Source organism: Liolophura sinensis, chromosome 3 (genome assembly GCF_032854445.1).
Source record: "Liolophura sinensis isolate JHLJ2023 chromosome 3, CUHK_Ljap_v2, whole genome shotgun sequence".
In the NCBI taxonomy this organism is placed as follows: Eukaryota; Metazoa; Mollusca; class Polyplacophora; order Chitonida; family Chitonidae; genus Liolophura; species Liolophura sinensis.
In genome coordinates this window covers 3925713-3952420 of record NC_088297.1, presented here as the reverse complement: position 1 = coordinate 3952420, position 26708 = coordinate 3925713, and the positions used below count along the sequence as shown (strand labels likewise).

At 41.1% G+C, this 26708-nt stretch overlaps 2 protein-coding genes across 3 annotated transcripts; one reads left to right on the top strand and one right to left on the bottom strand.

Moving 5' to 3' along the window:
- The first annotated feature begins 947 nt into the window (after positions 1 to 947).
- LOC135463994 (melatonin receptor type 1B-B-like) lies at positions 948 to 2018 on the top strand. The gene has a single exon (XM_064741467.1). The coding sequence runs from the start codon at positions 948 to 950 to the stop codon at positions 2016 to 2018; it is 1071 nt and encodes a 356-aa protein (XP_064597537.1).
- Positions 2019 to 16383: 14365 nt separating this feature from the next.
- On the bottom strand, positions 16384 to 26556 carry LOC135463707 (proteasomal ubiquitin receptor ADRM1-A-like). Of its 2 annotated transcripts, none has more exons than XM_064741108.1 (10): positions 26355 to 26556; positions 25413 to 25529; positions 24412 to 24535; positions 23376 to 23438; positions 22853 to 22937; positions 21333 to 21556; positions 19371 to 19394; positions 17959 to 18119; positions 17445 to 17547; positions 16384 to 16677 (listed from the first exon to the last, which is right to left on the bottom strand). In XM_064741108.1, the coding sequence occupies exons 1-10, from the start codon at positions 26553 to 26555 to the stop codon at positions 16580 to 16582; spliced, it is 1200 nt and encodes a 399-aa protein (XP_064597178.1). In that variant the 5' UTR covers position 26556; the 3' UTR covers positions 16384 to 16579. The 2 variants fall into 2 exon arrangements, with proteins under 2 accessions (XP_064597178.1, XP_064597179.1); XM_064741109.1 differs by having other exon boundaries at positions 21333 to 21547.
- Positions 26557 to 26708: the final 152 nt, after the last annotated feature.

Genomic DNA, 26708 nt, shown 5'->3' with positions numbered 1-26708 from the left:
CTCGTCTCGCGTACCCTGAGGGAAGACAACGATCCACCAACCCCATGATTACAAGACCATTAACCCTCAAGCCTACAATCCCGTCGTATTTGTTACATCTACATGGGTTCCTATCGATGTTTATCAGCCTTTGTCTCGTAAAACACCGTATACCGCATTTTATCACGACAAGTGTTCAGGCAAGCGAGAACTACACTGTGTAAGTGCAGTATAGCAATACTGATTTGCACCATCTTGTTGCAATGGCGTAGGAGAAATGAAAGCCTGAGGGGTGTATGTATATGGTAAGAATTGCTGTTACATAGTGTACTCGTATACAAAAGCATTTATTTACGAGGCCTGTGACAATTAGTGTCATTCTTTTTGACCTTCAAGGCATATATATTTGACTCGGTAATTCAGTGTTCTGGAAACCTAATTCGAATTTAATACCTGACTTGTCTGCATGACGTCACTGATGTCGTATAGCACAGTCGTTTACCTGTACTAAACAGCCACACGTAGGCGTGACCTAGAGTGCGCAGTGTAAGGGCCTTGTTAAGAACACAGATAGAATAAGAGTGAGCTTAATTATTATGGGATATGCTAAAAACACACACAGTATGAAATATTTGGTCCTGTACAGGTAGACCTAATACACGAATATACCTCATCCCAGGGAATATCACAAACATGCCTTGACACAAGGCCACATCCTCTTAAGCGAACTCTGCACCCTTTCTTAACGCATGCGCAAAAGGGGCAAACCTTTACTAGGGTTATTGATATGTATAGGGCTTACGTCTGATATATTGTGGGATTATATTTAAACCTACGCCTTCTCCAAGGAAGGCTCTCCATGAAGTTAGGGAGCTGTGTGTTGCTTACATTCCCAGCGCAAATTCATCAAAGTCGATTCTCTATATATTGTCACCTGGTAATGTGTATAATTCACAAACCGCAGAATAATGAATGAGAATGAGTCGCAAACAGCTGGTAGCTTGGACTCAGATGTGCTTCACAGATCGTACCACAGCTTTCCCGGATTTGTCACCGTCTTACTCATCGTTGTTTCTCTATGCTACATTCTGCTCGGCATTTTCGGCAATGGTCTTCTCATCGTCGCCGTCTTCACCGAAAAGAAACTTCGGACGCGCTGCAATGTGTTTTTGGTAACGCTTGCTCTGGCGGATATTACGATCCAAGGTTACGTGCTGCCCTTTTCCTTGTTCGACTACATTTACGGCCGATATCCAGTCGGCGAAACATTCTGTAAAGTGAACGCTTTTACGGTTTGCTACTGCTATGGATTGTCACTCTGGAGCTTAGCATTTATCGCCTTCAACCGTTTCGTGAAAATCTGTCATCCGCCGAAGTACAATTTATGGTTGTCTAGAAGGAACACATGTCTCTGCGTCGCGATTTTATTCCTGATCCCGGTGCCGATGAACATCGCCCCGTTTCTCGGGTTCGGCGATATGGGATACGACGTCATCCTGCACCTCTGCAGTTATCTGCGATCTGGCGGCCTGATGTACATTCTAATGCAAATGCTGGTCACTGTGTTTGTCCCTGCAGTACTTGTCTTGATCTTCTACTCCATGATTTTCTACAAAATGTTCACAGTGCGACAGAAGCTGAAGAGGGTATTCCCGAATCCCTCCGCCGAATACATCGTTAGTAAATACAGTCGTCACGATATCACTGCAGCTTATACCCTCCTTACCGTTTTCATTCTGCTCGTCCTCTTGATGTTACCTTACACTGTGACCACCCTGGGAGATGTGCACAATAACTGGGCCCCTGCTATTCACATTGCCTGTCTCTACCTCGCCTACACCAACAGCTGGATAAACTGGATTATCTACGGCGTCATGAACGTCAACATACGGAATACGTATAGACGGTTGTTGTGTAAAAAGCGCAGAACGGAACATCAACAAACGGAGCAAATACAGACAGTGTCAGAATTACAGAACAGGGCCCAGTTTCGCAAAATCTCTCAACATTACGAACTCGCAACTACCATGACGACGTAATGCCTACAGCACTGGCTGCCGTGGTAGTTAAGTGAACGTAACGGTAAGAGTGCTTCGTGAAACCGGGCCCAGAACGTCAACACTGCAGACACGTATATACGTTATCGGTGTCACAAAAATGCCAGCGTACTGGACACGCATGCATAGTCATTTGTTGTATCGTTTAGGTCAACACATGACAGGCCCCTTGGCGCCCCGCGTGTCATCAAAAAGCCAAAACACTGATTCTGCTGCCCGTTGTTGTGTCGGAGAGGTCACACGGAACGTTTCCTGTGTCAACGAAACGCTAAAATGATGATTCTATATTCAGTTGTTGTTGTCGGGATTGTTGAACGCATCGCCAACAAATGGAATACCTTTAGGTAGTTGTTGTGTCAAAAACAGAAACAGAACAAAACGTCAACAGACAGATGTTGTGTCTTAGGAGTCGAACAAAAGGTGAACTGATAAAACATGTATGGACAGGTGTTGTGTTGGAGAGGTTTAAGAAAATGTCATCAGATAAAACAAATATGGAAAGTGGTTATTTCGAAGAGAGCGAACGGTACGTCAGCAGACAAAATACGCAAAAACAGTTGTTGAGTCGAATAGGGCAAACGATACGTCAACAGACAAAACACGTAGTTGTTGTGTTAAGAGGACGAACAAAACGTCAGCTAACAAAACACGTTTAGACAGTTGTGTTGGACAGGCAAACTGAACGGAATGCCAACAGATAGAAGAATGCAATAATTTGTTGTGTCAGGGAGCCGAACGGAAAACCAACATAAATAACACGTTTTAAAATTTGCTAAGACGTGTTGGTGGAATGGATTTTTTTTTTCGTCGATGCAAACCGGAACGTCGACAGACGAAAAACTTGCAAACGATTGTTATGTCAGGAAGGCGAACGGAAATACAGAACACAGACAACTTACAGGTGGTTGACTGCTGTGTAATGAGAGCCAAACGGATTTAAGGAAGCCAAAAGGGATGAAAAAAAATGGATTCCTTTTAGGCGTTTGTTTTGTCAAGGAAGCGAAAGGGGACTTCAACAGAAGAAATACCTGTAAACATTTGTTTTTTTTCTGGTTGACAGGACGGAACGGCAACGCTCAGAACACTGAAGTCAAACGGATCATGAACATACGGGACACTTTCCGGTGATTATTTGTGTGAGGGGAGCCAGATTTAACGTCAAAGGGTGGAACCTGTAGAAGCTTGTGTTGTGTCAAGGAGGCAGAACGGAAATTCAGCAAACGAAAAACTTACAGATGGTGATTATCTCAGGAAGCCAATCAAAACGTCAAAACACAGAACACATAAGCGTTAAATGCTCACCAACAAACGGAAAACTCACAGACAGTTGTTATTTCAGGAAAGCAATCAAAACGTCAAAACACAGAACACATAAGCGTTAAATGCTCACCAACAAACGGAAAACTCACAGACGGTTGTTATTTCAGGAAAGCAATCAGAACGTCAAAACACAGAACACATAAGCGTTAAATGTGCAACAACAGACGGAAAACTCACAGACGGTTGTTATTTCAGGAAAGCAATCAGAACGTCAAAACACAGAACACATAAGCGTTAAATGTGCACCAACAGACGGAAAACTCACAGACGGTTGTTATTTCAGGAAGCCAATCAGAACGTCAAAACACAGAACACATAAGCGTTAAATGTGCACCAACAGACGGAAACTCACAGACAGTTGTTATTTCAGGAAGCCAATCAGAACGTCAAAACACGGAACACATAAGTGTTAAATGTGCACCAACAGACGGAAACTCACAGACGTTTGTTATTTCAGGAAGCCAATCAGAACGTCAAAACACGGAACACATAAGCGTTAAATGTGCAGCAACAGACGTAAAACTCACAGACGGTTGTTATTTCAGGAAGCCAATCAGAACGTCAAAACACGGAACAGCGTTAAATGTGCAGCAACAGACGGAAAACTCACAGACGGTTGTTATTTCAGGAAGCCAATCAGAACGTCAAAACACGGAACAGCGTTAAATGTGCAGCAACAGACGGAAAACTCACAGACGGTTGTTATTTCAGGAAGCCAATCAGAACGTCAAAACACAGAACACATAAGCGTTAAATGTGCAACAGCATCATGCTGAATAAGTCTTTTTGTTTCAGTGAGTTAGAACAGAACACAATATATGCTTCAAATTTCATTTGATGAAGATAATTTTGTCCAATTACCAAAATGATGTGATTCTGGAAAATGAAATGTCTGCAAATTTCTGCCTTTATTTTTCTAATGGTGGGCGGCATTTTTTTTTTGATCCCGTTTATTTATCGTACATTTGTCGTACGATATTTTGTACGTCACTATTAACGTACCATTGTCCTATATGTGCGATATGGTACAAGTACGACATCTTTGTGAAAGTGGTCCCCGGACCACCAGTCATTGTTACGTCAAGAATGGATTGTAGCGTAACGTCTGCAGTGTTACAGTGTGTCAGACTCTTTTGTAATGTCGTGCTGTAATGTGTCGTGCTGTAATGTGACGTCATCATGATGAGCTGGGAGAGGGACACTTGATGTCAATAAAATGAAGTCATGGCCCTGCTGTCGGGCGTTTGACAGGTCCCAAGTTCGAAATATCACATTATGTATATATTGTGCGAACTCTGGGATTGGTTAGCCATGTCCCCAGCCTATAGCTTCCACATTAACAATGTATTTCTGAAAGCTAAGCTGGGAAGAATGAAACAGATCTTAGATCTAACATTGTACAGGTATTCGAGTACCTTACATCTTCTACTGAGCCGTGACGCCTTAGGGACTACAGTTATTGTCTCTTGCGTAAAGGGATGTGCAAAACAAAAGCGCAACCCAGTGCGACATAATCCAGCCGTTAATGTTCCGCTGGGAAATCTCAGACATTTTAAATTGTTCTTTCTTAATTATTTTACTTGTCATGCTTTGCTCTCGTACAGTAATAAAAAAAAATGTGACGAAAATCTCACCAAGTTGCTCCTCAAACTGAAACAAGTCTGTAGGGTTAATCTACGTAGTCTGTTTCTTTTAGTTTGTTCTGGAATGTTTGTAATATCACATGAAGCGATGAAGTCTTCTACTCGAAATAAACCTTTGCAATTTTAGAAAAAGTATTCCATTGATATTCGCCTTGCAATTATATGGTGGTTCAACATACAAATGCGTGGTGTTTGCCATGATACGTGTCACTCGCTAAAGACAATTTTGGTAGTGTGGGGTAACTGATTTCTAAAAGAGCTGAATATAGAAAGGTGATAAGTCAAAAGAAAGAAGCTACAGTATTTGGCACCAGTTAGGCCGAATGCAGGTGGTTCCCCACTATTTTCAACGAAAACAATTTCCATTAAATTGCGCTAGCTGTCCTGATCGGCTAAAATGTCATAAAACGAGGTTAGTTTTCTTTAAAACATTTTGGCTATTATTTTAGAACATATTAAATAATAACTGAAATTTAAATAATTATGCTTCCAAGCTCAAAGGCGGGAGAATATTGTTCTTGCTCGAATGATAAAAACAATGTTCTTCGCAACCCTCTTTCTACCGATTGCCTGAGAAGCTGTTCGTCCCGACTGAGCCAGACTGCTGGTGACTAGTCACCAAACAAACGTACTGCATACAACCGTAAACAAATGATTTGACTTCACTTATATGACGGCGGGGCTTACCACTCCAGCGCGGAGCAATGACCTAGGAGCCTCTCACCAATGCGGTCGCTGTGAGTTCGAGTTCAGTTCATGCTGGCTTCCTCTCTGGCTGTCCGTTGGACGATCTCCCACAACCTGTGGATGGTCGTGGGTTTCCGCCGGGCTTTGCCTGGTTTCCTCCCACTATAATGCTGGCCGCTGTCGTATAAGTGAAATATTGTTGAGCACGTCGTAAAACACCAATCAAATAAATCAAATAAATCTACGACGGCTGTTAGCTTCGGTGAGGGGAGTTAAGCGGTGCACTCGGAATAAACCAACAAACGTCGGCAAGTACCTGAAAAATGTACTTCTTGTGGACGCTACCATAGTTCCAACGCACTAGCATGCCCTAGCTTCGTGTGAGTTTTAGGTTCAAATATTCCTGAAGAATAATCGCAAAGTGCATGGGATGAAGCCACAGCGGACGTCCAAATATACGTGATCAATTTTTGGTTTGCAACACCAGTTGCTTCTATCGCTCGACGCAGTGTTTTCAGAGACGTCATTCTGAACCGTTCTCTACATTGTTGAGCTTAATGTTGTATACATATATGCCTGTATGTTTTTAGGAAATAATGGCTTTTCATATACCTGCATCGCGAGAATATTAGAAACAAAATGGAGAGGATATCGTCTTGTTTGTATTTACATGTTTGCTTACGTGTTTACGGCGTATTCAACAATTTTTCAGTTATATGACGACCAGGAATTTTTCGGTATGTATGTATGTATCATGTGGCAAGGCGAGCCACTGAAGTATCATGCCAAAGACAAGAGAAAAGACACCGGGTCAAGCAGCCCTCTTCTTTGCTCTAACTTCTCTAACTTAAAGCGAGGCTGCAGCCAGGAACATCTTTTGTTTGACCCTACCCGGGTTTGATCCCAGATCTCCGCTCCACGCTACTAAGCCACCAACACAATTCCTTCATACTTATGGTGACAGGGCCCCTGAATGCATAGGTCGATTGTTATACATATGCTCAAATTTATGGTAGATTACATATACTCCTCTGCACGTATTTTGTGTAATAATTTAGACATATACATTGCTTTAGTAATAATTATAGCCTGATCTCACGATCACCGCAGATTATAGTCTTTAAAGAATGTGTGATATGGTTAAATATTGTTTTTACGCTTGTAAACAAACATTCTGTTTGCTGATCATTTGGTCTGTTTGTTGTTCCACAATACAGTGAATTGTGACGTTATTCTAGACTTCATGTATAGGTAATTTTTTTCCTTAACCGTTAATGACGTTCGAATTGTTATTGTGATGTAATGGTGTGGTCACGAGTAAACACTGGCAATGACTGGCTCTTGTATATATTAACATTTCACTATTTATATTTTTTGAAACCTCTCCGGCAAAACGTGACAAGGTCTTGTAGTAACCTGCGGATGGTCGTGAGTTTCACCCGGGCTCTGCCCGGTTTCCTCTCAAAATAATTTTGGCCGTTGTCGTATCACTGAAATATTGTTGAGTACGACGTAAAACACCAATCAAATAAATAAATAAATATGTTTTGAAAAAAAGGGGTTAGTCGAAAGCTTGTGAAACCTTTATTGTATTTACGTGCTGATGCCTTGCCAATATTATGATTTAGACACAGTTTGTAATCGTTCATGGCGGGAATGTCAAGATCAGACAGAGCCAACAACTTTATGAGAAGAACTTATTGATTCATTTATTTTATTTGATTGATGTTTTATGCCGAACTCAAGAATATTTACGACAGCGGCCAGCATTATGGTGGTTGGAAACCGGGCATAGCCCGGGGGGAAACCCACGACCATCCGCAGGTTGCTGCAGACCTTCCCTCGTAAGGCCGAAGAGGGAGTCAGCATGAGCTGGACTAGAAAGGCAGGTTTTTTTTTTTTTTTTTTTGATTGGTGTTTTACGCCGTACTCAAGAATATTTCACTTATACGACGGCGGCCAGCATTATGGTGGGTGGAAACCAGGCAGAGCCCGGGGGAAACCCACGACCATCCGCAGGTTGCTGGCAGACCTTCCCACGTACGGTCGGAGAGGGAGGCAGCATGAGCTGGTCTTGAACTCACAGCGACCGCATTGGTGAGAGGCTTCTGGGTCATTACGCTGCGCTAGCGCGCTAACCGACTGAGCGAAAGGCACGTTTTGGCTATTTCTTTGGAGGGCTTCCCCATGCCTCTTAGGTGCTTAGGCAGAACTTTTACTAGCCAAAGAACTGAGCATTGTTCCAGTCTTTAAAGTCATTCCTACTAATGACTTTATGTCCAAGGCAGATAAACGTCCACAGCAACTCGCACCAGCAGAAAATATTGACCAAATTTCTACATCACACGAGCGACATGATCATCCTTAAAAAAACCTGATCAAGAATGAAAAGACGCCAGCAGAAACTCTTTTGAATGTTCCTAAAGTAACAAAAGACTCAGAGAATAAGTGCAAAGGCATTGTAATCTCATCCGGGTAATGTGAAAAGTTCTGTTCCGCTTCGGTGCAGACAACTCCTTGGCTGTTTTTGCATACTGTAGCTGCTTAGACCAAACACTTTACATGTCTACACGCTTTGGTGCAAACGACCCCTTCATTGTCTGTCTATACGGTACCTCGAGAAAACAGTTTACAGGTTAGTCTTTGCTAGCAGATAATCACATAATCAATGATATTTCTAAATGGATGCTGTCGTTAAGTCCACTTGTCTCCTTCCGATATGGCGTGCATACACGCATCTGTGCGTCAAACGTGTTATCGCTCAAGTCAGCCATGCACATTAATTCGTCACAACAGCACAATCGCTGTTGTGTGTATGTGGATGCCACTTTTTGATGTAGAGGTCTACACTACTTTTTGTATTAGGGTCGGGGTGATGATAGTTCCTGGATAACACTACTTTTTGGTGTAGAGGTCTACACTTCTTTTTGGTGTAGAGGTCTACACTACTTTTTGGTGTCGAGATCTACACTACTTTTTGTATTAGGGTCGGAGTGGTGATGGTTCTTGTATTACAGTACTTTTTGGTGTAGAGGTCTGCACTACTTTTTGGTGTAGGGTCGGAGTGGTGATAGTTCCTGGATAATACTACTTTTTGGTGTAGAGGTCTACACTTCTTTTTGGTGTAGAGGTCTACTCTACTTTTTGGCGTAGAAGTCTACACTACTTTATGGTGTAGAGGTCTACACTACTTTTTGGTGTAGGGTCGGAGTGGTGATAGTTCCTGGATAATACTACTTTTTGGTGTAGAGGTCTACACTTCTTTTTGATATAGAGGTCTACACTACTTTTTGGTGTAGAGGTCTACACTACTTTATGGTGTAGAGGTCTACACTACTTTTTGGTGTAGAGGTCTACTCTACTTTTTGGTTTAGAGGTCTACACTACTTTTTGGTGTAGAGGTCTACACTACTTTTTGGTGTAGAGGTCTACACTACTTTTTGGTGTAGAGGTCTACACTACTTTTTGGTGTAGAGGTCTACTCTACTTTTTAGTGTCGAGGTCTACACTACTTTTTGTATTAGGGTCGGAGTGGTGATGGTTCTTGGATTACAGTACTTTTTGATATAGAGGTCTACACTACTTTTTGGTGTAGAGGTCTACACTACTTTTTGGTGTAGAGGTCTACACTACTTTTTGGTGTAGAGGTCTACACTACTTTTTGGTGTAGAGGTCTACTCTACTTTTTAGTGTCGAGGTCTACATTACTTTTTGTATTAGGGTCGGAGTGGTGATGGTTCTTGGATTACACTACTTTTTGGTGTAGAGGTCTACACTACTTTTTGGTGTAGGTTCGGAGTGATTATAGTTCCTGGATAATACTACTTTTTGGTGTAGAGGTCTACACTTTTTTTGGTGTAGAGGTCTACACTACTTTTTGGTGTAGAGGTCTACACTACTTTTTGGTGTAGAGGTCTACACTACTTTTTGGTGTCGAGATCTACACTACTTTTTGTATTAGGGTCGGAGTGGTGATGGTTCTTGGATTACAGTACTTTTTGATATAGAGGTCTACACTACTTTTTGGTGTAGAGGTCTACACTACTTTATGGTGTAGAGGTCTACACTACTTTTTGGTGTAGAGGTCTACACTACTTTTTGGTGTAGGGTCGGAATCTACAATACAAAGTGGTGTTGATCAACACTACTTTTTGTCTGTGTATTTAAAGTCAGAAAAGAGCTGTTCGGTTACAGAAATATACCCAATAGCTTGTGGCCTGTAGTCTGTAGCCTTTAAACATATACATCAGTTGTATGTGCGATTAATTTTAGAAAATAAAATTATTCGTATTAGACCAGTTTTCATCGTTTTCCCTTTGAACAAGTTTTAATCCAACCCTTCAATAATTGTTGACGGCGTAGAAATGAAGTTTTAAAAGACACAAAACACTTTAGCGGGGAGCTGGCCTCTAGCAAGACGATGAAGAACATATACCGGGTGTATACAATTCTCTGTCTATACTATACCTACAGTAGACGGTATGCAGCCATGAGGAGCAGTAACGAAGGCAATTGATTGTCTTTTTTTTGTCCTTAGCCATTGGTAGCTGAGGGGGAACGGCCGATGGGAATTTCTGGAAAAACAAAACGGAATTAGCCAGCACTGTACGTGAGGATGGCTGTGGCGTTCGGTATAATCAGAGAGAACACGAGCGCGATTATGTTGTGAATATCTAGAATGTCGACATCACTCGACATCATACGCCTACGCACTGCTCTCTTTAACGAGCAGCTAGAGAGAGCTCACGGTAATTGTTTTGCTCATTTATATCTCGCAGTTTTACATCAACCACCAGTCACTATCCCTACCCCAACCTCCAAAATGAAATCTACCTCTTGCGGAGAAGGTAAGATGGAAACTAATAAAGTTAAGCGTAGTAGCGAATGAAGTGTAACAGTCATGCTTTGTGTTCAAAAGCACTTTTAAAGTGTATCTGTGAGAACAACTGTTACATGTTGTGAGAATAACGGATACATACTGTAAGAATAACTGTTATATACTGTGAGAATAACTGTTACATGTTTTGAGAACAACCAATACATACTGTGAGAATAACTGTTACATACAGCGAGAATAACTGTTACATACTGTGAGAATAACCATTGCATACTGTGGGAATACATGTTACATACTGCGAGAATAACTGTTGCATACAGTGGGAATAACTGCTACATACTATGAGAATGACTGCTTCATACTATAAGAATAACAGCTACATAATGTGAGCATAACTGTTACATACTGTGAGAATAAGTTTTACATACTGTGAGAATAACCGTTACATACTGTGAATGTAACTGCTACACGCCGTGAGAATAACTGTTTCATAGTGTAAAAGTAACTGTTACATGTTGTGAGAATAACTGTTACATACTGTGAGTATAACTGTTACTGTGAGTGAATCCTGTGAAAATGACTGTTACATACTTTGAGAATAGCTGCTACATACCGTGAGAATAATTGTTACATACTGTGAAAACAACTGCTACACGGTGTGAGCATAATGTGAGCATAACTGCTTATACACAGAGAATAACTGCTACATACTGTGAGAATAACTGTTCTATACTGTGAGAAGAATTGTTACATACTGCCAAAACAACTATGAAAACAGCTGCTACATACTATGAGAGTAATTGTTACATACTATGAAAACAACTGCTACACGGTGTGAGAATAACTGTCACACACTGTGAGAATAACTGTTACATACTGTGAGCATAACTGTTTCGTACACTGAGAATAACTGCTACATACTATGAGAATAACTGTTCCATACTGTGATAAAAACTGTTGCACTACTGTGAGAATAAGTTACATATTGTGAGAATAACTGTTACATACTGTGAGCATAACTGTTTCATACATTGAGAATAACTGCTACATACTGTGAGCATAACTGTTTCATACACTGAGAATAACTGCTACATACTGTGAGAATAACTGTTTCATACCGAGAGAATAACTGTAACATACTGTGATAATAACTGTTACATACTATGAAAACAGCTGCTACATACTGTGAGAATAACTGTACATACTGTGAGAATAACTGTTCCATACTGTGAGAAAAACTGTTGCACTACTGTGAGAATAAGTTACATATTGTGAGAATAACTGTTACATACTGTGAGCATAACTGTTTCATACATTGAGAATAACTGCTACATACTGTGAGCATAACTGTTTCATACACTGAGAATAACTGCTACATACTGTGAGAATAACTGTAACGTACTGTGATAATAACTGTTACATACTGTATTTTCCATAATTTGCTCCAAACAATGCACTCACCAACCTATTTGTAAATTTATCAAGTTAATTTTGAACATTTCTGTTGTATTGCACCTGTTTTGTACTGTCCGCTTGTTAAGTTCCTCCTATACCGCACTTGCGACATGGGTGTAAATGGAGTGAGTGAGTGAGTGATTGAGTGGGTGAGTGCTTAGGTCTTAACGTCGTACTTAACAATTCTCCAGTCATATGACGACGAAGGAGTCCTTAGAGTGCATGTAATGTGCCTCCTTGTTGCCGGATTTCCGCCACTCTTTTATCTAGTGCTACTTCACTGAGGCGACTTACCGAAGGCAATTAAGCAGCCCCACCCGAGCCATTATACTGATACCCGTCAACCAGTCGTTGCTCTGTCCCCTTAATGCTGAACGCGATGCGAGGAGGCTACACCTTCCTCTTTTAAGGTCTTTGGTGTGAACAGACCCAGGATTAACCCTGGATCTACCCCTCCCGAAGCGGACGCTATAGCAACTGAGCCATCTGGGCCGGTAAGGGTGTAAACAGTAAATGCCGAATTTTATAGAGCCGTCAGATTTTATATCGGTATTTTACATCGTACTTAACAATTTTCATGTGACGGCAAGGAGTCATTTATAGGTGTGTGTATATATATATACTGTGTCTTGTTGCAGTTGGTTAGCGCGCTAGAGCAGCGTAATGACCCAGGAGCCTTTCACCAGTGGGGTCGCTGTGAGTTCAAATTCAGCTCATGCTGGCTTCCTCTCCAGTCTACAGCAACCTGCGGATGGTCGTGGGTTTCGCTCGGGCTGTGCCTGGTTTCCTCCCACCATAATGCTGGCCGCCGTCGAATACATGAAATATTGTTGAGTATGGCGTAAAACACCAATCAAATAAATAAATAAATAAATTTTTATTTTATAACAAAGTGCCTCCACCACTGATATATCATGCCGAAGACATCAGACATGACATCCCGTCCAGACTCACCACATTGACACCGGGCCCACCAGTCCGGTATTCCTTGCTATGTAACCTCTCAGCAACACGTATATAGACCCTACCATTTTAAAATTATTTGGTTTGACCCGACCGTGGTTTGAACCGTGAAATGGTTGACACGTGTGCCCTAGTAAACAATGGTAACCCCAGAACAGCTTCAAGTTCACAGTTGAAAAAGAAACCAATAGTAGCATCGCGTTTTCATCACGAAACAAACCCACGCTCTTAACACCTGTATGTGTAGAAAGTAAATCAATGCTCCTTTCGATAAAGGCCTTAAACACCACCAGCTTCCAAACCTTCAACCAGAAATTCATAAACCACGTCACCTTTCTTGAATTAATTCCAAATGTCTTAAATTCATTTCCTTTGTATTAAATTTAATTGACGTATCTGGAAATCTTTTTCAACAATCCGATATTCGTTTCAAGAAAATTGACAGAAGATGTATGATTGTATGTGTATATCTGTTATCCATTCCAGAACTAATCCTACTTCCAACGACGGGATATCTTTCACCCCGTTCACACTGGCACAGTTAAGCTGGTATTTATTTAGGTGCATTTAATCCGGTTTACTTACCCCAGCTAGCGACGTGGCTTTAAGCCAGTTTCGGGGCTTGAGTGGGTTTATCTTTGCGGTGTGGAACGGTAACTGGATTTAAAAATCGTCTCGTCTAATTATACATCAGTTGCGTATGTCTATACCACATACATGTATCTCTTGGTAGAAGCTTTCAAAGTAACTTGTGTTTTCACACGTCACTCACGACCAGCCCACAAGTATTAGGCCAAAATGAACATTCCTCCAAGCACAAACCATAGCGCAATCATAGAAGAGAAATTTTTTTTTTGAGTGTCGCATTAAACTTCCATCAAATAATTTATATATTTAATTTGGTGTTATACGCCGTACTCAAGAATATTTCACTTATATGACGGCGGCTAGCATAATGGTGGAAGGAAACCGGGTAGAGCTCGGGGGAGACCCACTACCATCCGCAGGTTTCTAGTAGACCTTCCCACTTACGGCCGGGGAAGGAACTCACCGCGACCGCATTGGTGAGGGGCACCTGGGTCATTACGCGGTTATTGACCGTTCGGTTATTGACCCTAATCGTCCATTCCTGTTGACAGTTGGTATGCGAATGTCTGTTTCGATGAATTTTCTCACTTTTATGACAGCTGACAGGTTAATGGATTGCATTAAACCGAGTGCATACATGCCATTGTTTAAAATCCTGTCTGACTTTCCCACTCCATATCAGTGGCGGCCATTCTCAAAGCTAGAAAATTACTGGGTATATACTGTGGTCATTTTGCCAACAATTATGGGCGAACCTTCACACGTTAAACTGTGGAATACCAAATGAAGACACTTTAATGGGCTATACGCCGTTACCCATTTTTATATGTTCATTTTACCAATTACGAGTACTAAATAATTTACAGACCAATTTTGCAAACAAAGGCTTAATATTCTCCAGTACACTAAATGCCTAGTGGATTTCAATTCTCAACTCCATTAATCCGAATGCATGGACTTCTTTGGCTTAACGACCACGCATGCGCACGGCACACTGCCCATTACCCTTTGTCCATGAAGATTACTGGCTCTTTGAAATTGTTCTAATTTTGTTTTCCTTGGACGTATATTCTTGGTTCTGATACTTCTATCAAGCTGTTTCCTTTTGTTTGAAAACAAACTTACTGTTGTATTCGTATTTATTGTTATCGGAATGGAACTGAACAAGTCATGGAGGTATATATACCCTAGAGACAGTACTGTATACAACTCAGATGGATCATTTATTTTGTTCGACTTGAAACAACGCCGAAACGGATTAGCGTGGGATTTGCAGGTGTCGAAGAAAAGGCATGAAAAGGGCGAGATAATGATCAGACGACAGTAGGGTAAAGGGTCGAGCAGTAATTCCCACTGCGTCTCAGTTACTGATATATACATATAATCTCGTACTTATTCGATTGGTGTTTTACGCCGTTCTCAAGAATATTTCACTTATACGACGGCGGCCAGCATTATGGTGGGTGGAAATTTAACAGAGCTCTGTATAACAGAGCCCGGGGAAACCCACGACCATCCGCAGGTTGCTGGCAGACCTTCACACGCATGGCCGGACAGGGAGCCAGCATGAGGTGGACTTGAACTCACAGCGACCGCATTGGTGAGAGACTCCTGGGTCATTACGCTGCGCTAGCGCCATAACAACAATGACACAAAGGTTGGTAGGCCCATATAGGGCCTATACGCACCTAAAAGTGATATATCACTGAGCTTAAAATCCATGTGCTCCACTGATTAGTTTAGCCATGGAGATTTGTTCAGCGTCACTGAAATGGTGAGTATTTTTTTTGTTAATTGCTGTTTTACGCCGTACGCGGCCAGCATTATGGTAGGAAAAACCGGATAGGAAATGGTGAGTAATGGATATGCATTCCGCTTCAGACTTCTGCCGACGTCAGAAGGATCAAAACCTATCGGTTGAATGACAGGCACTTCGTCACTAACACCAACTTAGTGATCTGTGGTTTGTTTGACTGGTGTTTAACTACGCTTTCAATATACATTTCGGTCCTGTCACGACGATGGCACAGGCCAGATCAAATCCGCACATATTTATAGTTCCTCCTCATCGCAGCGCCATGCTGAAGACATCAGACACAATGCCCCCATCATGTGGGGCATTTGGAGTTATTTATTTGGAGTTTTACGCGATATTCAGGATTATTTCACACTTTTTCAATGGCGGCCAGCATGATTGTGGGAAGAAACCCACGGCCATTAGCAGGTTGCCGCCAGATCTTTTCCACTAACGACTAGTACGGAAAACTATCACGAGCTGAACATTTTTTTTTTTGAAGTGTATGGTATGAATTGACTTAAAATTGATCTCAATTACCAAACTAGAACATGGATGTCGTTATGCTTCCCGTTTCAGCAAGGTCTAGGTTTCTCAAACGACCAACACAGTAACAACTTTCTGTACAGCAGAAAATCAAAACAGAGAAACTATCAAATATAAGTGTCATATTTTTATTAAGTTAATTATTGTTTTTTTCTCTTATTTACAGACATTTAAATTCACCATAAACCCCTTGCCTTTCTTAAAGATTTTCCTTGGCTATGTTTACTTAGGCATGTTTTAATTTGGGAAAAATTAATACACTCTTTTACAACAGACAGAAAAGTTAATAATTCAAAATACAGGAGTCTCTCACCAATGCGGTCGCTGTGAGTTCAAGTCCAGCTCATGCTGGCTTCCTCTCCGGCCGTATGTGGGAAGGTCTGTCAGCAACCTGCGGATGGTCGTGGGTTTCCCCCTGGCTCAGCCCGGTTTCCTCCCACCATAATGCTGGCCACCGTCGTATAAGTGAATATTCTTGAGTACGGGGTAAAACACCAATCAAAAAAAAAAAAAAAAAAAAGATAAAAGACAAATTTCCTGTTTATAGTAAAGTTTAATCAAACAAACTTTGAGAGCTTTTATTTCATTAGTATGCAGTTCTACAGGTTCTCAAACATCTCATGTAAGCAAGAGCACTTTAATAAAATTACGACACTTCAAGGCCTGATTTGACAACAGAGACATCACTTTCTTTTGTCTCGTCCTTCATTTACTTTTCCTCTTTTTTATCGTCGGGTTTCTCAGCTGGCTTCTCCTCAGACCCTTCTGCCTTTTGAGGCTGCATGGCCCGTACAAAAGCTTCAAGATCTGAAACAGTCATTTATTTGATTAGTGTTTCATACCAGACTCAAGAAATTTTCAGTCAACCTAATTCCTCACCCTTTTCACATATGAAAATGCATCTTTCAGTGCAACTTAAGCACAGTTTTAATTTCATTTTAGGGGCCTCCGTGGCTCAGTCGGTTAGCGCGCTAGCGCAGCGTAATGACACAGGAGCCTCTTATCAATGTGGTTGCTCTGAGTTCAAGTCCAGCTCATGCTGGCCTCCTCTCCGGCCGTAAGTGAGAAGGTCTGTCAGCAACCTGCAGATGGTCGTGGGTTTCCCCCGGGCTCTGCCCGGTTTCCTCCCACCATAATACTGGCCGCCGTCGTATAAGTGAAATATTCTTGAGTACGGCGTAAAACACCAATCAAATAAATAAATAATTTCATTTTGGAGTGAAATATTTTTGAATGCGGCATAAAACACTAATTAAATCAACTGAATACGGAATTTGTGTATTTGTCTGCTCTCCGTTTGGCCGACCTTGGTGACAAATAAGCGGTCCATATCTCTGCATCACACATGGGACAGTTCATCAGTAAACTTGCCAAAGGTCAGCTGTTTTTATCCTGTGGGCAGTCTGGTTTTCTCCACAAATCACACATAAAATCAACTGCCACCATGTACATGTAGGTACAGTAAATTCAGTAAAACCATACACTTTGAACATGGATTCCTAGGTTTGAGATGAAGCGGAAGGGCTTCGCTCTTCCCCACCAAACTTACTGAGTAGACAGCCTGATTAACTCACCTCCTTGTGCCGCAGCGTTCGCCACATCCTCTCCCAAACCAAACTGTGGCATGAGAGGGCCGAGCTGACCTGACTGCAGGGCTGCACTGAATGACCCCAAAGCCTGCCAAACAAACACAGAATTGTAAAAAAAACACAAAATAACAGCTTTAAGACACCCATAGGGCATATTTTCTTGGTAAAACACTAAATATTTTCATTACATTCACACTTAAATCATCTTTTTTGTATCATTAGGAAATTAAGACAACACATTAAAGATATAGATCTCCTATATATATATATTTTTTCCTATACAATCTGAAAACATGCAAACAAATCTCAAGTGGTGTGTGCTCCTAGCTGAAATTGCCATGTTCGTTTCTTTAACAACTGCTCAAAAGAGCAAGAATTCTGCACAGGTCATATAGTGAAGGAATGAACTTCATGCCAGCTTTTAAACTCCAAAAATTTTTGCAAGAAAAAAAAAAAAAAAAAAAAATTTCATGCCTGTCAACGGACAGCTGTCACTCACCTGTTGGAACTGTGGGGATTGGACAGTGTTCCTCAGCTCCTCCTCTGTTTTGGGCAGGGCCTCCCCCTCTGGTAGGTAGGGGAGGAGTCTCTCCTGGACTTCACTGTTGGCCAGGATAGGGATCAGGGATTCGGGGTTCAGAGCCTGGGCTAGGTTGATAGCTGTAACAGGACATATGCTCTGTACAGAGGGTCTTCTGGCAATCACCCAATGGGTTAACCACCTAGAAAAATACCCTAATTCCTAAACCTATTGTTGAACAACATTCAGCTCAATTTATGAACATTTTAAATTTGATTTTGGAGACAAAACCACATTAGTGGTAATGGCAAATTTCAGGGTTTCACAAAAATTATAATTTTATCATTTTACATAGAACAGCATTTTTAGAATATGCTTATATAAACACCTTGCAAACACGTGAAAAGTTCTCTTTGAACTTCCTCTTTTCAGCAATTAACCCAATAGAGAAAAAAATGAAAAAAAGAATGAAATCTGGGCACCATGCTCACACAAAACAGCCTAAGAAAAAAACAAAAGGGCTGTTTGGAAACCCTCTATTATATTTCTAGTTCTTCCCTACGTGGGGAGGTCTGCCAGCAACCTGCGGATGGTCGTGGGTTTCCCCCGGGCTCAGCCTGGTTTCCACCCGCCATAATGCTGGCCGCCGTCGTATAAGTAAAATATTCTTGAGTACGGCGTAAAACACCAATCAAATAAATAAATAAATAAATAAATAAATAAATAATTCTTCAACCTATTCAATATTTTGAAGCATTCTGAGTTACCAGCCTTTTGGTAAAGTCAAGATATTAGTATATTGTCCATTAGATGGTCTAACCACGTGAGAAAAAAGAAACTCAATGCTGTTGCTAGATTTACAGTGAGTGAGTGAGTGCTTGGGGTTTAACGTCGTACTCTACAATTTTTCAGTCATATGACGACGAAGGAATCCTTAGAGTGCATGTACGTGTAATGTGCCTCCTTGTTGCAGGACGGATTTCCACCGCTCTTTTATTTAGTGCTGCTTCACTGAGACGACTTACCGAAGGCAAGAAAGCCGCCCCGCCGGAGCCATTATACTGATACGGGTGAATCCAGTCGTTGCACTTCCCATTCATGCTGAACGCCAAGCGAGGAAGTTACAACTTCCTCTTTTAAAGTCTTAGGTGTGACTCAATCAAGGATTGATCCTGGATCTACCGGTCCCGAAGCGGACGCTCTACCAGCCGTGCTATCCGGGCCGGTGCTAGATTTACATATATATATTAGCTAAAATGAGCAGACCAGCTGTCCTAAATTTTAGAAGAAATATGGTATTTAGTGTCATTCTCATAATAAGTGTATGCATGAAGTCCGTACACGGTGAAATGGTCTAAGATTTACCGTTATAAAAAATGTTAATGTCTTACCATCCTTATTCTGAGCTTCAGGTACTGAAATTGAGAAACAAGTCAAATTTGTTTTAGTATGCATGCTTCAAGACAAACTGAACTCAAATTCAGTTGAGTCTTAAAGTAAAAGAAAGCTAAAATATGAAGAAAGGTTTATCATACAGACAAATGAAAAACTATGCGTACAAATACTTTCATTTATTTTTGTAGATTTTTTGGAAGAGTGTTGAAAGGCACTGAGATATTTCCATGCCGTAGTGGGCTTTATAAGTCATGTTGACGTTATCTAGGAACTCTGGCATCTCATCACCTTTTTCTCCTAATGTTGACCAGAAGAAAGGAATTTTTGAGAACGCTATTTCAGTAATCTTTTAGTCATGGGTAAGAGGAGTTATTCCAACATTCAGGGACGTGATTAAAGTTGGAAAATCTTCCTGGACATCAGAGTTTAGGTATGGTTCTTAAAGTCCACTTTAGAATTCAAACATCTGAATTTTTAACTCTCTTCTAAAGAACCTAAAAAAAATAAAATGATAGTATATTTATGCATAGTTTTAAGTGCTCTCCATTTAGTGATGTCTACTTCGATTTTAGAGGTCTTTTCCTTTAACACCATTTTCCTAACACATTTTGATGACAGATGACATATTTCATGATCGATGCAATTGTCATGAGTTTGAAAATCCCCACAGACTGAAGTATGCAATAACAAAATAGCCTCATAACCCTGCATCATCAAAAATGTTCCAGCAAAAATCAAAATCCAAACACATCATAGGATTTACTTGATTGAGTGCTGTTAAATGCCATAATCCATGCTCCAGAATTCATCATTTAAACGATGGTGGTAGATTTCTTGTGTAGATGAAAACAGAGTGCCCACATTAAACCACTGACCTTTAGCAATTCAGTGACAAAGTTTTCCCTCATATGACATGTGCATATATGCACATCACACTGATGGAAAATTTGTGGTCTACAACTAACATAACTACACTCTGTAGTGTTATGAGGATTATAGATTGCCTACTGTCACCAAGGCCCCTTGACCAAATCCAATGTTCAAGGCTTATGATTTGAACATAACATCTTGTAGCATCAGCAATTTTGAGAAAAGACGTCATGAGAAATGAGTCACAAATCAGAAAGGTTTTCTAAGGACCTGAAACTTGCCTTAAAGGAAACATCAAATGGTTTACTTTTATTTCTTAATGTGTCATTTAGGATGTGGCTGCATATGTAATTTTACAAAAATGCCTTGCAGCGTTCTTAAGGTGTATAGATGACTTTAAACTACAGTTATCCCTGGTCCCATGTTCCCAGTATGTACAGATTTCTGAATATTCTAGACATTTAATGGAAAATATGCATAAAACAGAGGTGTTATGAAGAAATATAAAATATGCCTCAAACTATCATTTTTCATTTTGGCCCATTTACCTTAATACTCCTGAATGCCACACTCTCCATGTTATAGTACCTTACCATGTATCATTTGAAGAGCTACTCCAGTGTCAAGACATATACCTGATCAAAGCAAGACCAATTGATACAGATCAAGATAGTATCAATGGCTTACCTAATTTGTTAAAAGAATGCATTGTATTAAAGCTTCAGGGCACATTATGGAAACAAAAATTTTCAGTCCTTTCCAATTTTGCTTGGTGTGACTTCCTTCAAGAACAGTTTATGTTACCGATAGGTGACATATATATATATATATATATATAAATGACATCTTGCATTCAAACACTCAGGACGTCATTTCAGTATAACTCAACGTCATATCTGCCTGATCCGCCATCACATAAGGAATATTATGACATCCCTTTTTACGGTAACTACAGTTTTGTCCGCTAATCAATTTCAATCACAGTATTAGCTTTGTCTCACGGAGTATCCTTCATATCATTTTTACAATTTCACCTGGTTTATTTTGAGACTAGAGTAGCATGTGAACGCCCTCCACTGCCAGCTTACCTGTCATGTTTGAGAGGATGTTCTGTAGGTCACTAAGCTGAATCTGCTGGCGAGCTGAACTGTTCCCCGCACCCGTGGACGGCGTTGGGGCAGGAGTGGATGCAGTTGTCCCCCCTGCCTGGGTGGGCAAGGCTGCAGCAGTCAGTGGTCGGGTCTGTGAGGTCGGAGTGCTGTCCCCTGCTGTGGTGGCACGACTTCCCGGGGAGGACTGGGCTCTAAGAGGACTGAAGAAAGCTCAGTATCAGGTGGGGCAACATATGTACTGATTTCAGATATTTAGCTTTTACTTTTTTATTGTTTAAAAGTTTGGTATGTACACACCAAGCATTAAGATTGGGTAAAGTCACCAATATTATTTTGGGCAAGCCAACACTGAGAACTAAAAAAAAACTGAAACAAAAAACAAATTAAAAATCCGACCTAAATGTTTTGTGTTTTTCAAAACTTTCTGATCAAGTAAACATGTCTTTAAGAGGAAAACTTGCTGGGACAGTTTTACATTTATCTTTACAACCTTCTGTGACACAGAACAAAAAATAAAAAAAACTCCATTTTGCCAATAAACAAAAACAAATTGGTGTGGCCTTAAATACATCTTGAAATTTTACTGCCTGGACTTTAATGATTTCCAGATGTCGCTCCTGGATTTGAAGCTAGGAAAATGAGAAGCAATGATGACCTGTTGGCTGAGTACACCACATGAAGTAGGCATATAAAGGTGTAAGTTGCATGACAAAATATCTTCATGGGGGTACCTATTCCTGCCCAATGGCAACATGGGGTCAAGCTTACAAGACCCTTATTCTCTTACATGGCCCGAGTAATAATTCACCAGCTAGGGTCGGAAGCAAGAATGAAACGATGAGGCAGCAGCATATTTTTTCAATCCTGTGAGGCAGCGCTACTGTGAAGCAGGATCTCTAGCCATTTCTACATTAAAAAAATGGATAGTGGCACAATTTCTACCATGTTACAATGTATCAATTTCTATTATAATGTGATTCTGTTTTTAATATAACGCCATTCTCATGAGCTGGTAAAGGAACATTTGACGTCAATCAAATGGCACCAAGGTCCTGCTGCAGGGCCTCTGACAGGTCCCCAATGGGGCATCCCCAAAAATGAGTGAGTGAGTGAGCGCTTGGGGTTTAACATCGTACTTAACAATTTTTTAGTCATATGACGACGAAGGAGTAATTAGGGTGCACGTACATGTAATGTACCTCCTTGTTGCAGGACGGATTTCCACCGCTCTTTTATTTAGTGCTGCTTCACTGAGACGACTTACCGAAGGCAAGTAAGCCTCCCTGCCCGAGCCATTATACTGATACGGGTCAACCAGTCGTTGCACTATCCTCTTCATGCTGAATGCCAAGGGAGGAAGTTACAACTTCCTCTTTTAAGGTCTTAGGTGTGACTCGACCTAGGATTGACCCTGGATCTACCGCTCTCGAAGCAGACGCTCTACTAACTGTGGTCCCCAAAAATGAACAAGACATCAAGAACAAGTGCAAACTTACGGTTCTGAGCTAGTGGACTGTGCACTGGCTGGGCGTCCTCCCATCAGGCTGGACAGTCCAGTAAGTCCACTCATGCCCATTCCTCCTGTACATGACATATCAGTTACACTTACTCATTGCATCCATTTGATTGGTGTTTAAAGAGATAGAGCATTGTTTCTGATTGACAGGGGTGAGTGAGAGACAAGTCCAAGCAATGCCTAGCCGTACGGCATGTACGGCAGTTTTATTCAAGCATTCAAGTTTCATTTTTACACCCTCTTCCAACATCGAATAAAGGAAAAAAAGACTTGTAGGACAACAAAAATGGTGTGGTCTTAAAAGCATTACTTGACATTTTTAATAAATACCTTACATTTTACACTCAGTACTTCCATGTACACGAACTCTTGATAAGGTGACTATAGCTCAGACAATTTAAATGTTCTTTGCCTTGTCAAGCTCAATTTCGGCTCAATGGGTATATTTTCCAGTCACTGAATTCACTTGAAGCAATCTGTCATAAAGTTGTCATAGTACGTACCTAAAAGTTGCATCAACTGTTGCTGGCTCATATTTCCCAGCATGCTTTGCAGGTCCGTGTCTCCTGGAATAGACATCGTAAAAAACAGACATATACACTGTATTAACCTCTGAACCTTACTTCAAATAAAGTTTGACATTTTTCAAGCCAAACAATTTGCCTGATTCTGACTGACCCACCTTGTAGGGTCAATTTTTGTAATGTTCGATTCATTTCTTAGCAAAAAATTATCTATTTGATTGGTGTTTTACGCCGTACTCAAAAATATTTCACTTATACGACGACAACAAACATTAGGGTGGGAGGAAACCGAGCAGAGCCTGGGGAAAACCCACGACCATCTGCAGGTTGCTGCCAGACCTTATCATGTACGATTGAAGAGAAATCCAGCATGAGCTGGACTTTGACTTAAGCATTGGCATCAAAAATATCATTTTAAGGCCTTTTTGTGCTTCTGAAAGTGCATTTTTACATTCCAAACTTTAGGTGAAATATGCTACAATACAGTGACAACAACACGACAGCACTGAATGAGGCGTTTGTTGTAGTGTAATGTTGTGTGAGTAATAAACAGACATGCAGTCCTGCAGGCAGCGCGGTGAACAATTATTTCTTGTGAAATGAGTCACTGCGTCACTCTAACCACCTCAGCCAAGGAGGCCCTTTCGAGCTTATAAACCTCATACATTCTAAAAATAGGTCTTACATTACATCTATCTGCATGCATACATCTGTCCTCTTATCTCAATGCTTAGGTTCCTAACAAATTGAAAGTTCCTTCCTGTATTCGTTTTATCATGGAATTATTTTAAATTTCTGAGCAGTGCAAATGGTGAACAAAACCCTTTATTGTTTGTTAGTAAGAAGAGCTAGCTATGTGTAATGAAAATCATTCCTGAAAACGGTTATATGTGCAGTTTTGCACATATAACTTTAGACATGTTGCATTGTGCAGGAACACTGCACATGGCTCATTCACAGATTCTGACTTCGAGCTCTACCTTTGGTGAAGCATGTCCTGATGACTCCATCTTACCTGCCAGCTCTGAGGGCAGCCCGCTTCCTCCCCCACCCCCACGGTTAGAGCCTGGCGCAGGGGGGTTATTCAGGTACTCATTCACCTTCTTACAGTACTCTTCATCCTTGTCAGTCTTAGGCTCCTGCAACAATACAACAGACCAGATATAACCGAGTGGTGAAAAATAAAAGCCAGGGCCCCATATCACAAAGCACTCAATACGGTACATTCACTTAAGTACCACGGCAACCAATACTGTAGGCCTTACATTGTAGTTGCCAGCTCATAACATTAAGAGAGAGTCATGAAACTGGACCCTGGGCATAATGTACTGATGTTCTTCAACCTTTTAGACTGTTTGCCAGGTGTTTATTCAAGTAAATTCTGAGGGCAATATTCTGTGTAGACTGATAAAATTGGAATGTAGGATGATATACTGCTGGAGAAATGGTTCAACACAAAGTTCAACACCAAAAGTAATATTTTACAACCTTTTATCTGCCTGTTATAAATCCATTTTAAAGGGCAAATGTGAAGTCAAATACAGCACACATTATACATTACCAGTAGTGTTTGAACACCTTTACTTTGAATATTCTCCTTCGTCACATTCCTGAATATGTTGAGATGAAGACTCAAAACCTTACTTTGTACTAGCTAATGTTATCACTAAATATACAGTACAGACGGGGCCTCCGTGGTTCAGTCGGTTAGCGCGCTAGCGCAGCGTAATGACCCTGAGCTTCTCACCGATGTGGTTGCTGTGAGTTCAAGTCCAGCTCATGCTGGCTTCCTCTCCGGGCCGTAATTGGGAAGGTCTGCCATCAACTTGCGGATGGTCGTGGGTTGCCCCGGGGCTCTGCCCGGTTTCCACCCACCATAATGCTGGCCGCCGTCGTATAAGTGAAATTTTCTTGAGTAAGGCGTAAAACACCAATCACATAAATAAATAAATAAATACACTACAGACAAAAAAAAATTTCATGTTCCATGAATCCTTTTATAAAGCTGGAGATTACCTGCATCCAAAAGAAGAACTTCTTGGTTGAAGACTTGAACTTGAGGACGTACACTCTGCCAGTGGTACACTGACTCACACGTTTGAATTCGATGTCGTCAGGAAAAATGATCAGATCCTGCAAAAAGATTTGAACACAACACTGAAATATCTGTTAAGGTTGGTTAGTTAGTCAGTTAGTTAATTTGGGTGGTTGGGTGTGGGGGGGGGGGGGGGTAGGTAGAATGGTACTCTAACCATGAAAAAGGAGATGAGAAGTCTAACCATAGAAAGGTTGGTGGGTACTCTAACCACAGAAAGGTAGGTGGGTACTCTAACCATAGAAAGGTGGGTGGGTACTCTAACCATAGAAAGGTAGGTGAGTACTCTAACCATAGGAAGGTAGGTGGGTACTCCAACCATAGAAAGGTAGGTGGGTACTCTAACCATAGAAAGGTAGGTGGGTACTCTAACCATGGAAAGGTAGGTTGGTACTCTAACCATAGAAAGGTAGGTGGGTACTCTAACCATAGAAAGGTTGGTGGGTACTCTAACCATAGAAAGGTAGGTGGGTACTCTAACCATAGGAAGGTAGGTGGGTACTCCAACCATAGAAAGGTAGGTGGGTGCTCTAACTATAGAAAGGTGGGTGGGTACTCTAACCACAGGAAGGGAGGTGGGTACTCCTGCAAGGTAAATCAACATCTGCCATGTTTGGAATCTTTGTTTTTTTAACTTGTCCGATTTGAAAGTTTCAACAGCTGTATTACAGTTGAAAGATGCTTTATCCATGCGGACTTTGACATATTACATTTCAGGAATCGGTGGATAGCAAAAAAGGTAGGGTTCGAACCGGATTTTTTAGTGAAATTGTCCGCTTGGAAGTCTACATGACAGAAGCTGGGCGTTACGGTAGGTTATCGTAACCATGACTTGCACATTATGTTGTTGTTGTTGTACCCACATTTTCCAGTGTCCCACTTCCACGATCTTTCCAGCAAAAGTGCATCAGGGAGTCGTCCGACTGGTAAATGTAGATCTGCCCCTTCCTCTTGTCTGGATTGACCATGTTGCCCTTCATGAACATCTTTCCAGCTCGAAATTCCACCAGATTCTTGCTTTGGGAACGGGTCCCAGCATTTCCAAACAGTGCACCCGACGCCATTTTTGACTGGTGATAGCATAGGTCAGCGGGTCAATTGGGCGATTCCACATTTCTGCTAGATTGTCAGGCGGAAAAACGGGTAAGAAAAACTACAACTCAAAGAAAAACCGAAACTTTGTTAACGTTCAGGGCCAATGAAGAGACAGGAAAATT